This window comes from Podarcis liolepis (assembly GCF_965112155.1).
Source record: "Podarcis liolepis genome assembly, chromosome: 2".
NCBI lineage: Eukaryota > Metazoa > Chordata > Lepidosauria > Squamata > Lacertidae > Podarcis > Podarcis liolepis.
The window spans coordinates 67105718-67121907 of NC_139555.1; the positions used below are offsets into that span (position 1 = coordinate 67105718).

At 41.5% G+C, this 16190-nt stretch overlaps 1 protein-coding gene across 8 annotated transcripts in view; it reads right to left on the reverse strand.

Annotated features, from left to right (window-relative positions):
* EBF1 (EBF transcription factor 1) overlaps positions 1-16190 on the reverse strand; it is a 374138-nt gene that overhangs the window by 104438 nt on the left and 253510 nt on the right. For 4 of the 8 annotated variants that reach the window (XM_083488402.1, XM_083488398.1, XM_083488401.1 and 1 more), the window contains exon 8: positions 11758-11875. In XM_083488402.1, the coding sequence (XP_083344528.1) occupies positions 11758-11875 (118 nt within the window). Of the gene's footprint in view, positions 1-11733; positions 11876-16190 lie in introns of all 8 variants that reach the window. The other 4 variants (XM_083488400.1, XM_083488396.1, XM_083488399.1 and 1 more) reach the window with 1 other exon arrangement.

Genomic DNA, 16190 nt, shown 5'->3' on the forward strand with positions numbered 1-16190 from the left:
AGAAACATATTGGATTTATTATTCATCTGAAGAACAAAGTGTGCAGTACCTAAATTTGAACAAAAAAGGATGTTTGTTGTTGTTCAGGGACTTGTTCAATTCATTAAACCATAATACTACTATAAATTCACAGATGAAGGTATGACTGCACATGAAGCAGGGAGACGCTTAATCTCTGAAAACTATTATACGTTGCTAGAATGCAGGATACAGTTTTGCTTTGACACGCTGACTGTTAAATATTCCAAATCTGTAAAACCCAAACAGCAATGGTTGCAGTTATTTCTGTCTCAACCCAGCTACAGATTGGGGTGGGGAAAGATGATTGGAATAACACAGAAAAGGAACCTGGGTCTGTACTTTCTGGTTCTGTCATGAGCTATCTATTGACACCACTGGCTTCTTGCACCGATGGCTGCTGCCTTCCATATGCAGCAAGGATAGATGTTCTAGTGCTGTGCCAAAATCTGTCCTCCAATGCAAAATAAAGCTTCCATTTCTCCTGGCTCTTCCACAGGGCACTCTGGAGTTTCTTAAGAATTCTGGTGTGATTTCCAGTGAAGTCATCCTGTTAGCACAAGGGCTTCCACCTGCGCAATGTGACTTTGTCTTTGCCCCTACATCCCCAAATCTGTTTTTGAGACTGGGGCAGACTCAGGGTGGGCACAGGAAGAGGAGAGGGAGAGGAAGTCCCATTGCACAGGCAGAAGTCCCTGCGCTAATGGGATGACTCCATTGGATACAACCCTAGGCATAGAGAAAGTCGAGCTTTCTGTATTGCTTTTATGGTTGTGGGTGGCTACTCTTTCCATTGGAAGTGAGAGCTGGACCATAAAAAAGGCTGATCGCCGAAGAATTGATGCTTTTGAATTATGGTGCTGGAGGAGACTCTTGAGAGTCCCATGAACTGCAAGAAGATCAAACGCATCCATTCTTAAGGAAATCAGGCCTGAGTGCTCACTGGAAGGACAGATCCTGAAGCTGAGGCTCCAATACTTTGGCCACCTCATGAGAAGAGAAGACTCCCTGGAAAAGACCCTGATGTTGAGGAAGATGGAGGGCACAAGGAGAAGGGGACGACAGAGGACAAGATGGTTGGATAGTGTTCTCAAAGCTACCAGCATGAGTTTGACCAAACTGTGGGAAGCAGTGGAAGACAGGAGTGCCTGGTGTGCTCTGGTCCATGGGGTCATGAAGAGTCGGACACGACTAAACGACTGAACAACAACACTCTTTTCATTAAACATTTTTTCCATCACTCTGCAGCCTCCCTGGTTGCTTGCACTTCCTAATTTAGAAAAAAATAAGGTAAGAGTTACCCCATGATGTCTTGCCCTGAGCTATGTGAAGTAAAGGAAGACAGGGAGGCTGCCTACCAAACACCAGAGATCTGGGCACTCACTTATTTTGGTTTTAAAGGAAGCATTCTCTGCATTCATTTCTTTTAAAGTAAGAAAAACTCTTCACTTTTTTTTAAAAAAAGAAAAGAAATAAAGCTGTGAGGTCCACAGCAAGACCCCTTCTCATGCTTACAGAAAAGCCCAGCTGATGACATGAGGATATGGGCACTGAGAAAGTCTGCAGAATTACTGGAATTATAAAATGAATTATAAAATGAAAGAAAAGGGAACCCACAAACACAGCTTGACCACCCTGAAAGGAAGGCAGCTGCAACAAAAACCATGTACCTTACCTATGAGAATTTTAATACACAAACACAAAACTTCCCTTTGATAATTTTCAAATAAAATGTATTTTCCAAGTAAGTGATGGTTAATAGTGTGCAGGAGGAAATGCGGGGAAAATTTTCATCACAGTAGTAATATATTCAGCATCCACAATGATTTAAACAAAGCCAATGCAGAGACATACTATGGTGGAATGTAACATAATTCCAGAATCTGTTCCCAAAGACGTATGTAGGAGATCTGACTATTCTTTAAAATAACAGTCCTGGTTTGCAATTTCAGTGCAGCCTTGATATTATAGGTCATATGTCTGAAAGTTTATACAGTAGAGTCACAACTTACGCACATTCAGCTTTATGGGCTGGGCTGCTTAAACAAAATAACAATGGGGGTGGAAAGGGGGGGGGGCTTTGGCAATCCCACCTGCCATTGCAACCAACTTTGGCTTCATGTACTATCCCTGGAGCATCATCCCCACCTTATCTGCAGGTCTGGTGTAAAAGGTTTAAGGCAAATGAATCATTATTTCATAGCCTGTTCTAATACTTAGTATCTATTTCAGAGTCTATTCCAGAACTTAGTGAATACAGGAAATGTTAATGCACAAGTCCAAAGAGAGGATAACTTTTGCTGCTGCTGGTAATCCTCCTCTGCCTCCTAGCCATAGCATTAGTTCATTAAAAAATGGTGTATTGGAACCAGCGTGGTACAGCAGATAGAGCGCTGGATGAGGACCTGGAAGACCAGTGGTCAAATCGCCACTCAGTCATGAAGCGCACTTGGTAACCTTGGGCCAGCTGCTCACGCTCAGCCTCACAAACCTCACAGGGTTGTTGTATGAATAAAATGGGGGAAACAAGATCTATGTATGCCACCCTGAGCTCACTGGAGGAAAGGTGCAATATAAATGTAATAAACAAATATTGTAAATAGGTTCTGTGTGAAACTTAACTGATAAAATAAATATATATGGCTTCAACGCATCATATACCATAACTGAACCAAATACCCAATAGTCAGATGTATCCTTGATCCTATTTTGGTCAGACCCTGGGAATTACATAGGAACATGCCTTATCAGACCATAGGTTCATCTAGCACAGTACTTTCGACACTGAATGGCAGCAGATCTCCAGGGTTTCAGAAAGAGATCTCTCCAAGCCCTATTGAACCTGGAACCTTCTGCATGCAAATCAGATGCTCTGCCGCTGAGCTAGAGCTTAGGAACAGGAAAAATGTTCAAAAGTTGCAGTATTTAAAATGGACCAATAGAATGGCCCAGGGCGGATCTACTATGAAACTAATGAAGAGGCTCCAGAAGTGATTTTAGTCCACATTTTTTTAAAAAAATTGGGTCTATTAGACCCAATTTGAGTCACACAAATAAAAACCAATAAGGCATAGGAAATCTTTATTCACACCGGCGACATTGACATATGAGATAATCCAGCACAGCAATTTAAATCAAAATCTGAGATGTATTTTTTTAAAAAAATATGGTGATCTGTCATGGAGCAATCCCACTGAAGAAGATAACAGACCTCATTATTGGTTGCAAAGGGGTCCTCATAAGAGTCTATTATTATTATTATTATTATTATTATTATTATTATTATTATTACTATTATTATTTATTGAATTTATATACTGCCCTATACCCAGAGGCTTCAAGCTTCAGGGCCCCCAAAATGTAGTTCCACCACTGGAATGACCCATTAATTTGCCATACCTGTAAGATGTGTACTTTTACCATATGAAAAATGTACACAGGCCGGCTTGGCTATCCCACCACCCACCACTCCACTGCCTTTTTGGCTTCTGCTATTTGTTGAGACTGATATAGAATCAAAGCAGTTGCCAAAGAGATCCAGTAATTGCACAGGGTAGAGGGGGAAAGTGAGAAGGAAAAAAGCACAGCCCTGGCCCTTAAAAAAAAAAAAAAAAAAGGAAGAGAGAGCCATTTAAACTGCTTGTCAGTTGTCAGCTTGACAAGGCCACTTGAATATATTCGGGAGTATTTGCATAAATGCTCACGGTGAGTTCACCATGGCTGCTAGCGCTAATGGTACATAAAGTAATTTAGTCACTTCTCTTAGGCATCCTGTCAGAGTGATGAGCACCTCCTCTTTGCCTTGTTGCATATTAGATCATTAGATAATAAAGTGTTAGAGCATGCGAGCCGACAGGGTCCCTAGCACTATAATTTTGAGGCTACTGCATTATGCCGTGGAGGGGGAGAAAAAGAGACAAACCAATTGTGCAATTGGCTTTAAATTCAAATAAATACAACCTGCAGGCTGGGAAATTACTTTGAAGCGAGGCTATTGAGCGTGCTGATAAAACTTTGCACACATCTATGGTGAAACCTGGTCCCCCACTGAACGAAGCAGGATTTCACCTGAACGTCACTGCTTTGTTATCTGGTGGAAATGCAAGATTTGAGCTATCTTCTCAACATGTGCCGGAGCAGCACTAACATCTTTATTTTACACTAAGGGAACTGTGGGCTCACTTATTTTGTGCTTCCTATTGCCACCTTGCCTGCTTTTGCAAATCTGATGCATGGCCCATTTCCATGTTCTTTCCTTGCCTGACAACTTCCCCCCAGCTTACTTAGGGCTGATACACGTGTCACGGCCCCAACATAGAGAATGCTTCAAAAGAGCCTCTCGGTGACTATAATATTTGTAGTGTGCTCAGCAGCTGTGGATTGCTTTCTTAGCCACTAGAAAGCTTGCCACAAGTCATTGGGCCAGGCTGTAGGAGGTGGTCTGTGATATCTGTCGCCTCTGATAACACAGGGCCAGTACCACCACTCCTTTGCAATGAGGGATGTTGGGGGATTCCAATGAAAACAGAAGCAGGAGTGGAAATTGTCAGTGTTCAGTTATTTGTCCCCTGTTCAAAATGGAAATCAATCCAGTGAGTTCTATCCATGTTTCCTGTTGGTGTTCCTTTCCATCCGCAAATGATACAGAATGGATTACCCCCCCCCCCCAATTTGAACTGCATTTTCTTTGCATGGAGTGGAATAATATAATGGAGTCGAAGAATATAGTGACAATGTAATTACCTAATTTACATAATTAATTGCACAAACTACATCGGCTGCATAATTTGACCACAGCAGACAGCAAGGCAGAAGGCGAACTGCAAAGGATCAGAAACAGAGCTGCAAGTGACCAAATACAGTGGTACCTCGGGTTAAGTACTTAATTCGTTCTGGAGGTCTGTACTTAACCTGAAACTGTTCTTAACCTGAAGCACCACTTTAGCTAATGGGGCCTCCTGCTGCTGCCATGCCATCGGAGCACAATATCTGTTCTCATCCTTAAGCAAAGTTCTTAACCTGAAGCACTATTTTTGGGTTAGCAGAGTCTGTAACCTGAAGCGTATGTAACCTGAAGCGTATGTAACCCGAGGTACCACTGTACAAGGTGAAATGGAAAACAATGTCTGCTTACATCTTGCAGCCATTTGACAATCCAGGGCGCTGCTTGCCTGGTAGCACTGGGGTCTACTATGGGGTCATGAGCTACAGATAATTATCCTTGCTGTGGTTACAGATGCCACATGGCAAGCTTTTTAGCGGTGATAACCAGCGGTAGCAAGTGCCCATTGAAACTGACAGGGAGAAAGGTAGGAAGACCAACAGGAGGTGAAGCCGCAGCCAATGACTGGCAGAGCAGCTCTCTGGACTGGTTGTGAGAAAGAAGGCAGGAAGATGAAGGCTGCCTGAGGGCAGACTAAGGCTGCTGGGACAGTGCCCTCACCGGACAAGCCTCCACTGGCTACAACAGTGTTCCTTAAAGAAACAGATTTATAGTCCTCAAAAAAACCGAGGTATGGAACCAAATATTATGATATGTGTTAACACACTTTAGAATGTATATAATTTATTATATTTATGATTTGTGGCATTGAAGCACCTTGATCTACCTTGACATATTATTTGATATTACCAGCTGAAGAAGGCATTACTCCGAAACAGGGCCCTGTCCTGGTCACCACTACTGGGTCGTACATCTGATTCACACTCCGGATACTCCGTTTTGGCCCTATTTGATCCTTTATTCTTTATCTTGATTTTATATATATGGACTCTTTTTGACTGCCATTGAGACTTGTATAAAACAATTGTTGTGCACTGGTATTTCATGTACCTTTGTACCATATCACTGCATATTTGAAACTACATTATTTCTGTACTTAAACGTTGTATCCAAACTTACTATTACTTTAAAACCATCGTACTTACATGTTATATTTAAATTTACTACTAGCTACAAACTGTTATTCTTAGCAGAATATACACGTTTTTCATCTCAACTCTTGAGTAGGAATTATTCCTTAAATTGAAAGTTGTGGCCAGAGTTCTTCGTATATTCTTTTCAGTACAACAGTGTTACTAGTTGTCTTAATTCCACCCAGATGTTTATATTCATCTATATCCTCTTCTAGTCAGTGCTTAATTTATATAAAAAGAGAGAGTTAATCAGGCTCACGTTTTGCTAAGACATTGCAACCTCATCCCCCTAGTTACAGACGACTGAACTGTGGTTATCAGAGAATTCAGACCCAGGGGTGAGATAGTGGCTACAACACTGACACCAGCGAAGAGGTTGCAGCTCATTCTTTTCCGGAATTCCTCTGAAGTGTCGCATCATTTTACTGCTGAGGTCCCTCTAGTTCAGGAGAAGATAAGCCATGATCGCGCCTATACTATGTAGTAGTCTATAGCATGTCAGGAGATACGCACACATTTTACGACTGTCAAAACGCAGCCCATGGTGGTTTTACAACCTCGTTCACTGCCTTGGCTGTTTGAAGTCAACCTCAGCAATGAGGAAATGAAATTCTGCCTGAACAGATTACGAAGTGAGGATACCCACAGAAGAATTTCTGGGAGCTGTGAATAGAGCAGCCTAGAGGGATACAGTCAAAGGACAAACTGCATTCTAGCAAGTAATCACTGTAGGTAATAACTGCTTTGGTGCATAGTTGTCAAAATATTACTCAAAGGAGGTAATAGCACCAGGCTTAACAAAGCAACTCCTAACACCACTTCACAGTGCAGCCTTAATATAAAACTGTCAAATACAAGAGTGGTGGTGCAGCATAAGTGCATTTAAAAAGTTGTTTTATGCATTTTAACTTATCTCATTAATAAGATTTTATTGTAAGCTGGTATATAAATTTGATAGATAGATTAATACAAGTGTGTGTGTGTGTACACACACTTGAAAAGAATCCACCCTAGAAAGCAAAAAGATCACTCTAGTTAAACTCATATACTTATGGAATTTATTTACAACTGATATGATCTCTTTCACCCTTAAAGAAAAAAAAGGTGCTACAGTGACTTGTTAATATGGCACACAAAACTTCTGTGGCAGGACAGAAGAGAGTCAGGCCTAAGTCTCTACACATTTCACACCCAGCTCTGTTGGGGCTGGGTGGGTAGGGTGCTAAAGACATTATTTCATCTGGCAAATTCTGCACCGTAACCACTTTCCTTCAAATGTCTTTTGGTCTGGGGTTTTTGGGGGGGTTTTGGGGGGGGGGAGTTTTCCTTATAAAGCTACAACCCTGGAGGTCAATATTGATTTTGGGTACATTGGTTTCTCTGTAAACATCTTAATGTATCTAAATAAGCTTTGAAATAATCAAGCAGAATTTCTTCCTCTCTCTCTAAAAAAGAAAAAGAAACTATTAACTGAGTAACCCATAATAACAATGGCAAGCCACTGATTACTGTGGTTTACCCTGCCTGTACCACACAATGCTGTATTACTTTTTAAATATTGAAACATTTAGCTAAGTAACGTATTTATTTATTTATGTATCAAGAACTTGGTGGATGTAAAAGCATGATTTTGATTACACTGAGATAAACCACTGAGAGTAACTTTCCTTTTTACTGACTGACAAGTGGACTGTAAATGGGAAAAAGGCTGGATAACCCTAAAGCATACCATATTTCTGACACATGAAATCCTTGGAACTAAACTGGGAGGGCAAAAAGAGTCCTTTAGGACAGCTTTGGGTCTCCAGATGTTGTTGGACTACAACTCCAATCATCCCTGACTACTGGTCCTGTTAGCTAGGGATTATGGAAGTTGCAGTCCAACAATATCTAGGAACCAAAGGTTGAGAAAGGCTGCTCTAGAAGGTGACACCTTGTATGATTGGCTCAGTACTATATAGGCAACAGTAACAAAAATAGGCCTAATTGTAAAATATGTAAGTCTGCTTACTCTTCAGCTATGTAATAATAATAATAATAATAATAATAATAATAATAATAATAATAATGTAATAATAAACTAATAACACACATTGCACCAGAAACACTCTTCAACACAAGACTATATTTGGAAAGAGATCCACAATATCCTGTGGTTATGAGAACAGGATTCCCTGTCCTGAATCTTAAATCTGTGGACCATTTCTGGATATTAGATTTCGTTGGTCACCTCTCATCATCCATGACCACTGGCCATGCTGGTAATGGGGCTAACAACATATGGAGAGACAAAGGCTTCCCACTGCTGGCATAAAGGCTCTGGGTGAATGGCCAGAGGGGCTGCCACCACCCTCCACAACATCTGGTGTCTAGGGCAACCAGCTCACTTTGCTTAATTGTTGAGCCAACCCTGAAGTAAGCTACTTCTCCAGCACAATGGTCTCTTAAAAAGGTGAGCATTCCCCAAGGACTTCCAAACTGTTTCAACTAAGTAAATGGGAAACATTTGGAGAGTGGCTATAGAAACATTAATTCCAGTTTTAGAAGATAATAGTAGAACTACAGAATTTGGTGTTGACTGTCATGAGCTGAACTGTCAAGAAAACCGCTATAATAAAGTATGATTTCCTTTGCTTTCCCCAAAACATTACCTCATCTCATGGGGTGGAAGTATGGGAAATATTTAGAGCAGATAGTTGTGCTCTAAGTGTGAGAACAGGAATATTTCCAAGCTTGAAGGAATCTAGCGCTGTCTTAGTAACTGGCAGGTATTCATGTGGCCTCCTTGTAGGGGGAAAATATCTCCTTAAAAAATAAAAAGCAGGCTTTGAAGGACTATGGTTTATGTTAGGACACTTCAAGGATGAATGAATAAATATCCTTTGTATAGCTTTGCGTCTTGCTAATTAATAAAATAACAGTTTGCACATTCCTTAGTAAAATCAGGCAAAAATTATGACAGTGGTTTGTTTATTAAATTAGGTTGTTGGCAGGGAAGGAAAAAATCTATAGTATGAGTTATAGCCTAAAAAGTTAAAGCTAAATAAATACAGATGTAAGTTATGTTTACATAATAAGAAACACTGCAGAGCTAAGAATTTTAGGTTAGAAAGTGCAAACTTGTGGACCTGATTCATTATGCAACTCACGTAAGTTGTTCCAGTAATTCTGAATGTATGCAAAGAAAAATGGTAGGGTGTGATGATATCACACTCAAATATTGAGGTGAGAGAATTTCTGTTGAGTATTGATTTATCTAATGATGGGAAAGCCCATTTTCACTTTGCAGCTTTTTCCATGGTATTTAGCTTCCTTGACCGTCCATGAAAACTGGATTAGATATCAGGCATGAGAAGACTTCCCCCCCCCACACACACAAACACTGAATGGGAATTGTGAGGAATCAGCACCCTAGACACATACCAAAATCTGGCTGAACCTTCCCCTGTGGCTTCACTAACACCACAATCCTATGCACGTTTTGTCAGAATGAAGCCAACTATATACAGTGGGGTTTACCCCAAGGTACACAGGATCACAGCCTACCTGTGTGAAGTTAGGAATAAGATAGTGAAGCAAGCCACACACAAGTAGGCAGATTCTGATATACCTTGTTTGTGCCCACTACCAGCTCTTATAATTACAGTTTACACACTCTATTTTATGACTAAGGTGGCAACAACTCACAGTGATTAATTAATTTGCAATGATTAATATATATAGCAGGGATGGGGATGTTGAAGCATGTCCAGATGTTGACATGCTGCAACACCTGAAGGACGACAGTTTCCCCAGCCATCAAACATTGTATAGTTGCCTTTTAGTTTTTCGGTACAATTTTCAAATGATCATTTTTTTCATTGCTTATTTTATTTATTCTCAGCAGCCCAGGGAAGTTAGTTAACTACCAGCAACAGACATCCCTAGACCTTCAGTGACTGGAAGAACAGCTTGCTCCCATAAGAGCCTGCATGTCTCATCATTTGAGCCTCCTGCTAGCATCCCACTTCTGTCAGAGACTAGGGCTTTTGTTTTGTTTTTAGTGTGTGTGTGTGTGTGTGTGTGTGTGTTTTAAAAAAAGGTTTATTATATATTTCAAAATGAAATAAAAAACCAAGAACAGTTGCAAAGGACTGCATTTGCGTTATTCATCCATACGAGCATTCAGGATATTATGAATGAAAGGAAAATACATTGTCACGCCATACATACAAATAGCATACAAGAATATACCCTAATCAAGGAGCTTTCTCCAAAGACCACCATGAGAATGTCGGGGAATCCTTGCCTGCTGCTCCTGTCTCATGTAAGATATAAACAGTGGCCATGCCATGCTAAAAATAGAGGGGCTTGTCCTTCCTTTAGCCATGTAGATTTGGCATGTTAGCTTTTCTGCCAGTGCCACTGACCAAACCCAAACACTTCAATTATTAGGCCTTTTGTAGCATCTGGCATCTTCCAGGTGAGCCACTACAAGCAGAGACTAGATTCGCAGTCACTATGGACAGGTGGCCCAAGGCTCTGGATTGGCTCCCCAGTAAACAGCATCTGCCACACCCACCCACATCTTTTTCAAGGGACAGGTATAACATTTCTGTTTCAGAGCTCTTGAGGGAAGTGTGTGCAGGTGATGAGTACTGTATGTTTATTGACTTAGGTGGTTTTGATACGCTGGTAAGAATTTATTGGCCATGTTTTGCATTTTTTGAAGGTTTTGCATTATGGATTGTTAGCTATGTTGGTTTCCTTTTAAGGAAGAATGACAGGACAGATGTGTTTCAAATAAATAAATAAATAAAATTTTATTTTCTCATTTTATAGATGCCAGAATCAGGGTGATAAATGGTCATTTGACCAAGGCTATGATGAAAGTCTGAATTTTTAGATTCAGTTTTAAATGAATATCCAGGTAGCTACAAGAAAGTACTCTATGTCCTAATCTGGCTCTCAGTTATAGGAGGGACGTGTAAATATATTAACATATGATTTTGTTCTGAAGATTGGTTTACTGAAACCTGACCTTGGCTCTTTTTTGAGTCTGGCAACATAATCCTCAAACGAAGCAAGTGAGGGCTTCTGTGGATGTCTGGAAATAACCTAAGACTCTGTCCATGGGACAAAGAGGAGAAAACTACCCCATCCCTTAATCTTGCCCTAAATCACAGTATGTAAAATATAATGCAAGGAAACCAATTTTGGATTATGCCCCATTTTTTTATTTTAAAAAGCAGATCATTTTGTTCAGTTCTGCTTCTTGAAACACAAGACCCAATTCATACAACCATGTGACCATTGCAACTGTCATGTGATAGCTACAATGTGCCACAGTAAGCGAATCAGTTATTTAAGAATTTGCAAAGAGTGCACCGGTCTCCCATGTGCCTCACAGCTGGGAAACTCCAAGAACCTAAAGTGCTTCCTCTGCATCATAGAAGAGAATTGGGCTTTCTTGGGCATATAGAACACTCTGTGCACAATTTAATTCTCTACATATCCTGCCCATGGCCTTTTCAAATGCACTAACAATATCCATACATTTGATGGGAAGAGCTTGCCCACAGTATGCATTTGAGCCAAAACTCAATGCATGAACTGATTTTGCTGGAATTACCCAAATGTTTAAAAACTATGCGCCAGTACTGAGCAAAGTACTCCTTGGGGAAAAAGAGAGAAGACACTGACCCTCTCATCCTATGATCTCGCTAGGACAGCCAGTAATGGAAGAAAAGGGGGGACCCCCCACACAACCCGAGAGACCCACGGTTAAAGAAGCAACATCAACCAACAAAAAATGCCTACCATGTTCCAGATAAGAAGGCGTACCTTCCGAAGGATCAAGCCTTCGAGCCCTCCGACCATGTTTGGAGTTGTTGTGCACAAACATGTTATCCGACACTGCCAAGACATGACCATCCACATTGACTGTTGTAGATACCACAACCTGTGAGTGGGACAACAATATAAGGAAACACTTTAATACAATTTAAAATGAGATGAGCGCAGAGTATAATAAACCCAGAATCTTAAATAACAGCTGGGAGCTGCAGAAAATTGCAGAGCTATTTCACATAATAACTAGTGCTTAGACTGTACGACTCTAACAAGAGGTGCTATTGATGAGTGGGTCTTTGGCATCACAGGCTTTTGATGTCGCTTTAAGTCAAATTGCACAGCTTGTAGCTGTATGGCGAAATGTACACTGTTAACCATCATTCTAACAAGAGCACTTTATTAACTTTTTTTTTTAAGAGCTGACTGAATTTTACCCTACACCAGTCTTCAGCATATATGCCAGAAGAGATAAAGCTGCTGTCATTGCAAATGAAAATGTATTTTAAAAAAGAAAAGCAAGTGTGGTCTGCAAAAGTTGGGATGAGAGCAACTGTATTCATTATGCTATTACAGTTGTAGCTGCCAGGGGTGTTTCCACTCCAAAATTCTCCGAAACAGGGTATGTGTGTCAAAGGCATTTCAGAGCTGAAATGAATAGTGCTTTTCAAATCCAAGTAAACCTTTTCCTTAGCAAATAATCAAGTTTGAATTCACACACTTGGCAAACTTTGACTTGTCTCAATTCACTTAAACAACTAAAAATGGAGATACCACGTTGCTGTAATGTGCAGGGCACATGGGACTACTAAGTCACAGATTCTAGTGAATTCAAAAGGATGGCTTGCAAGCACACAGCTGCTCAAATGACATATTTCTCAACAAATTTAAAAACACGTTTCCAGTTTTCATCAGAACCTATTAAACAATGCAAGTAAGTGAGATTCTTTATGGAGACTCATTATGAAGGTTCAGTCTCTTATCAAAATGACCTCAGCTTACCCAATAAGAAGTTCAGATAAAGAATGCTACGTTCTAATGAGATGACTACTGCTGCAAGGGATTGCTGAGATTTTGGTTAGTGATGACGACAAAATTTGTTGCCTGGGATGCTGATTTCTATCCTTGGTTGTACCTGAGCTCTGGTGACATCTTGTATATTAAGGTAAAACTGGACCATTCTGCCTTTGCTGAAACCTAAAAGTATGGGGAAGCCTCATGGTCAGCCCCAGGATGTGCTAGCATTAGGCTCGGAAGGACAGCATGGTGCCCTTTAATATGAGAGCGCCTCTTCTTTGATAATGATACACTGCACATCAGCAGCAGCTCCAGGATTAATTTCTTGAGCTTGGTTGCCCTGATTACCTCTTAGCCTATATTAATCACCCATACAAACAAAATGGCAACGTCCCTCTCTCCGCTACCGCTTACCAAGTGTTCTACCCAAGAACATGTGCTGCCTTCCAGAACTTTGGCTAAAACAATAAGAAGAAATGACCTACACTTCTCCTTATATTAAACAAGGAAGGGGGATTAAAAATTGAAACCCACTGAGATATGTTTATTCATGCGACCTCTTACAACCAAATATAATAATTGTCTGTTAATTGCAGTTTCAGCTCCCACCTCATGCTTCAACATGTGAAACAGCAATCAGCCGGCTCCTGTTTAATCCACCTATTATGTTGACTAATTAACTTTGCTCGACAGTTTATTTCTTCCTCCATTATCAGGCCCTGTCAGCCGCAAGCACACTGCCGCAAAGGGGGACCTCGGCCCCTTTGATTGATCACCGATAGATTGACATGCAGATTAATTTAATTAGAATCACCTCACTTGAGAAATGAAAGACAATGGCAAGGGGGCTAATAGATCTGCTCTTATAATGAGGCAACCCTCCAGAGCCAAGGCAGAGGATTTCTGATTTATTTTGCTGAATTCCCCAGTCGTTCCAAAAGGCTCTTGCTTTAATTGTTCTTGGTATTGAGAGGCTTTAGCCTCTGAAGAGGTGAAATGCTTTACAAGGATTGGCAAACATTGCTTCAACTCTCCAAGGAAGCTGCTACCCTCTCAAAGTTGCCTGAGCAGGGAGATTTGCTTGCAAAGAATTGCCTTACATTGCTTGAACTGGGTAGAAAGGGGAAGGCAATCGAAACAAAACTCTCCAAATAACACTTTATTAACTCTAATAAAATTCTTAAAAACATGTTTTGTCAGATCTTGACCTACAACATTGCTTAGTCGAGCAGTTCCAGCAAAGCAATCCCTCCCCACCCCCATCAAACTTAATAAGGCCTTTAAGATTGTGAACATAAAATGATTTGTGCCCCAAAATAGTCTGTCGGAATCTTGTTAGCTCATTTCACAGTGTGGTTTAAAAAGGAAAAACCCATTGGGTTAAAACAGGGTCAAAATTATTTGACAAGTTTTGGGAACTTGAATTCTGAAGGAAAAGCCCTAGACACGTGAGAAGGACTTTTGATATTCCTATGTTATATTCCATTTCACTGTTTAAGTCAGTTTCAATCTTCCCTACAACCACAATCCATAGAAACAGTTTTCCAGTGTGAGAAAAATTACATGGGCAAGATTACATGCATACTCCAAAAGGGCATTTGTCCATAACTTGTTTTGCATAACAATAGCTGGTGAACATTTAATGGTGTGTGTATAATACTGAATTGCTTTAATAGGGTAGCTTTAAATGATAGCTCCTACATAATGTATCACATGCCCATTGTTGGCACCTGTCTGTCTTGGGAAACAATGGAGGAGTGTACCTTTTGGGGGTGAAGTAAAATTGTTTGAAGGTTACAGTTCTTGCTGTGGCCATAGAGACCAATATGGGAGAGACATGTTTTGTTGCAGCTGGGGCAGATGAAGGCGTCAGGTTGTGCTGCTGCAGAAGTAGGCACTGCGGTTGCCTACAAGGAATTCCCAAACGGTGGGGTTGATGATACTTGCCTTCATGTCATGTTAGCAGACATCTTTGGTCTGCCAATGGGCTGAATGCCTGAAACCAGTTCCCCATAGTGCACATCCTTGGGGATCCTGCCATCTTCCATTCTGTGGACATGACCAAGCCAGCGCAGACAACGCTGAGACAGGAATGCAAACATAGTGGGGATGGGGGCTTGGGAGAGGGCATCTTTGTTTGAAAGAAGTGGTGTCCAACATCTTCCTGACGCAGCACATATGGAAGGTGTGAAGGCATTGCTCCTAATGGCTGCAAGTTGCTCACAACTGTCATGGACTGGTTGGATGCAGAGGAGTGGGAGGGGGGCACCAGTTGGAGAACCAACAAGGGAACCCTCAGCAGAAGGCGGCTCAGAGCCAGGGGACTGGTGGTGGGATGATGATGATGATGATGATGAGTGGTCAGAGGGAAGCAGACTGGGATGAGGTGTCGGAAGCTGAAGAGGTAACAGGGTTTAGTGAGTGGGAAGAGTCTGTAGCATAGAGCAGTCCAGAATCTGAGGCAGAAGCAGAGTGTGGTCAAGAAGCAGAGTGGAGGTAGGCAACTGAAAAAGCAGGGAATCTCCCGCTCCTGCTCCAGCTTCCCCTCTGCCCAGTCTCCCAGAACACATAGAGAAATGAAGAGGGTAGAGGAAAGAGAGACAAGGCGAAGGAGCCTTTGGCTGCTGGGGAAGGAACTGGGGGAGGAGCCTTAAAGAGCAATGGGAAGATGGGCATCTTCAGTCTTTGCAACTGCCTCAATGAGGCAAGACCTGCTGGGAAGAGTTGCTGTGATCACTAGGCCTGCACCGTTTTAGTTTGAATAAAGAGTTAACTTCACTGACACTGGATGTTTTATTGCTGACCTGCCTCTGACTCCGGCTTCTGATAATGACTCACTTCCATAAAGCAGACTGCTCAGCACATGGCAGTCCTTTCTAACCTTTTCTCCCCACCTCTATTCCATGCCTTACAAGTGCAAAAAGGAAGGTAGGGATGGGGAAAATGTGTTATTTCATTTGTTACCAAACAATCCTTATCCCTGACCCTGTTGCTGGAAGGGGTTAGGATGAGGCAGAGGTGTCCCTCCAGTGGGCTCTGCCAGCAGCAGAGCTGCACTACCACAAAGGCTACTGCTGCATGCTCTGAAAGCACAAGAATAGCCATTGTAAATCTCCAAAGCAGGGAAACAGAGAGGTGGAGCAGGAGCAGAACTGGGCCAACACTAGATTGGCTGTCTCCAAAGCTGACCTGTTTCCCATTGAGGGACCCAATTTGGCCATCTAAACTGCATCAGCCTGGAGCTAGCACAGGAAAAAAGTTACACAACTGCTTTCTCCTAATACTCTAGCCGACATGAGTGGCAGGGCTTCAGATGCAGTGGTGCATCCACTGATTCATTACATCCCAATGGCCTAAATCAGAGCTTCAAATTGCTCTGCCCAGCTCACTTATGTGCTCATGGAGACTAT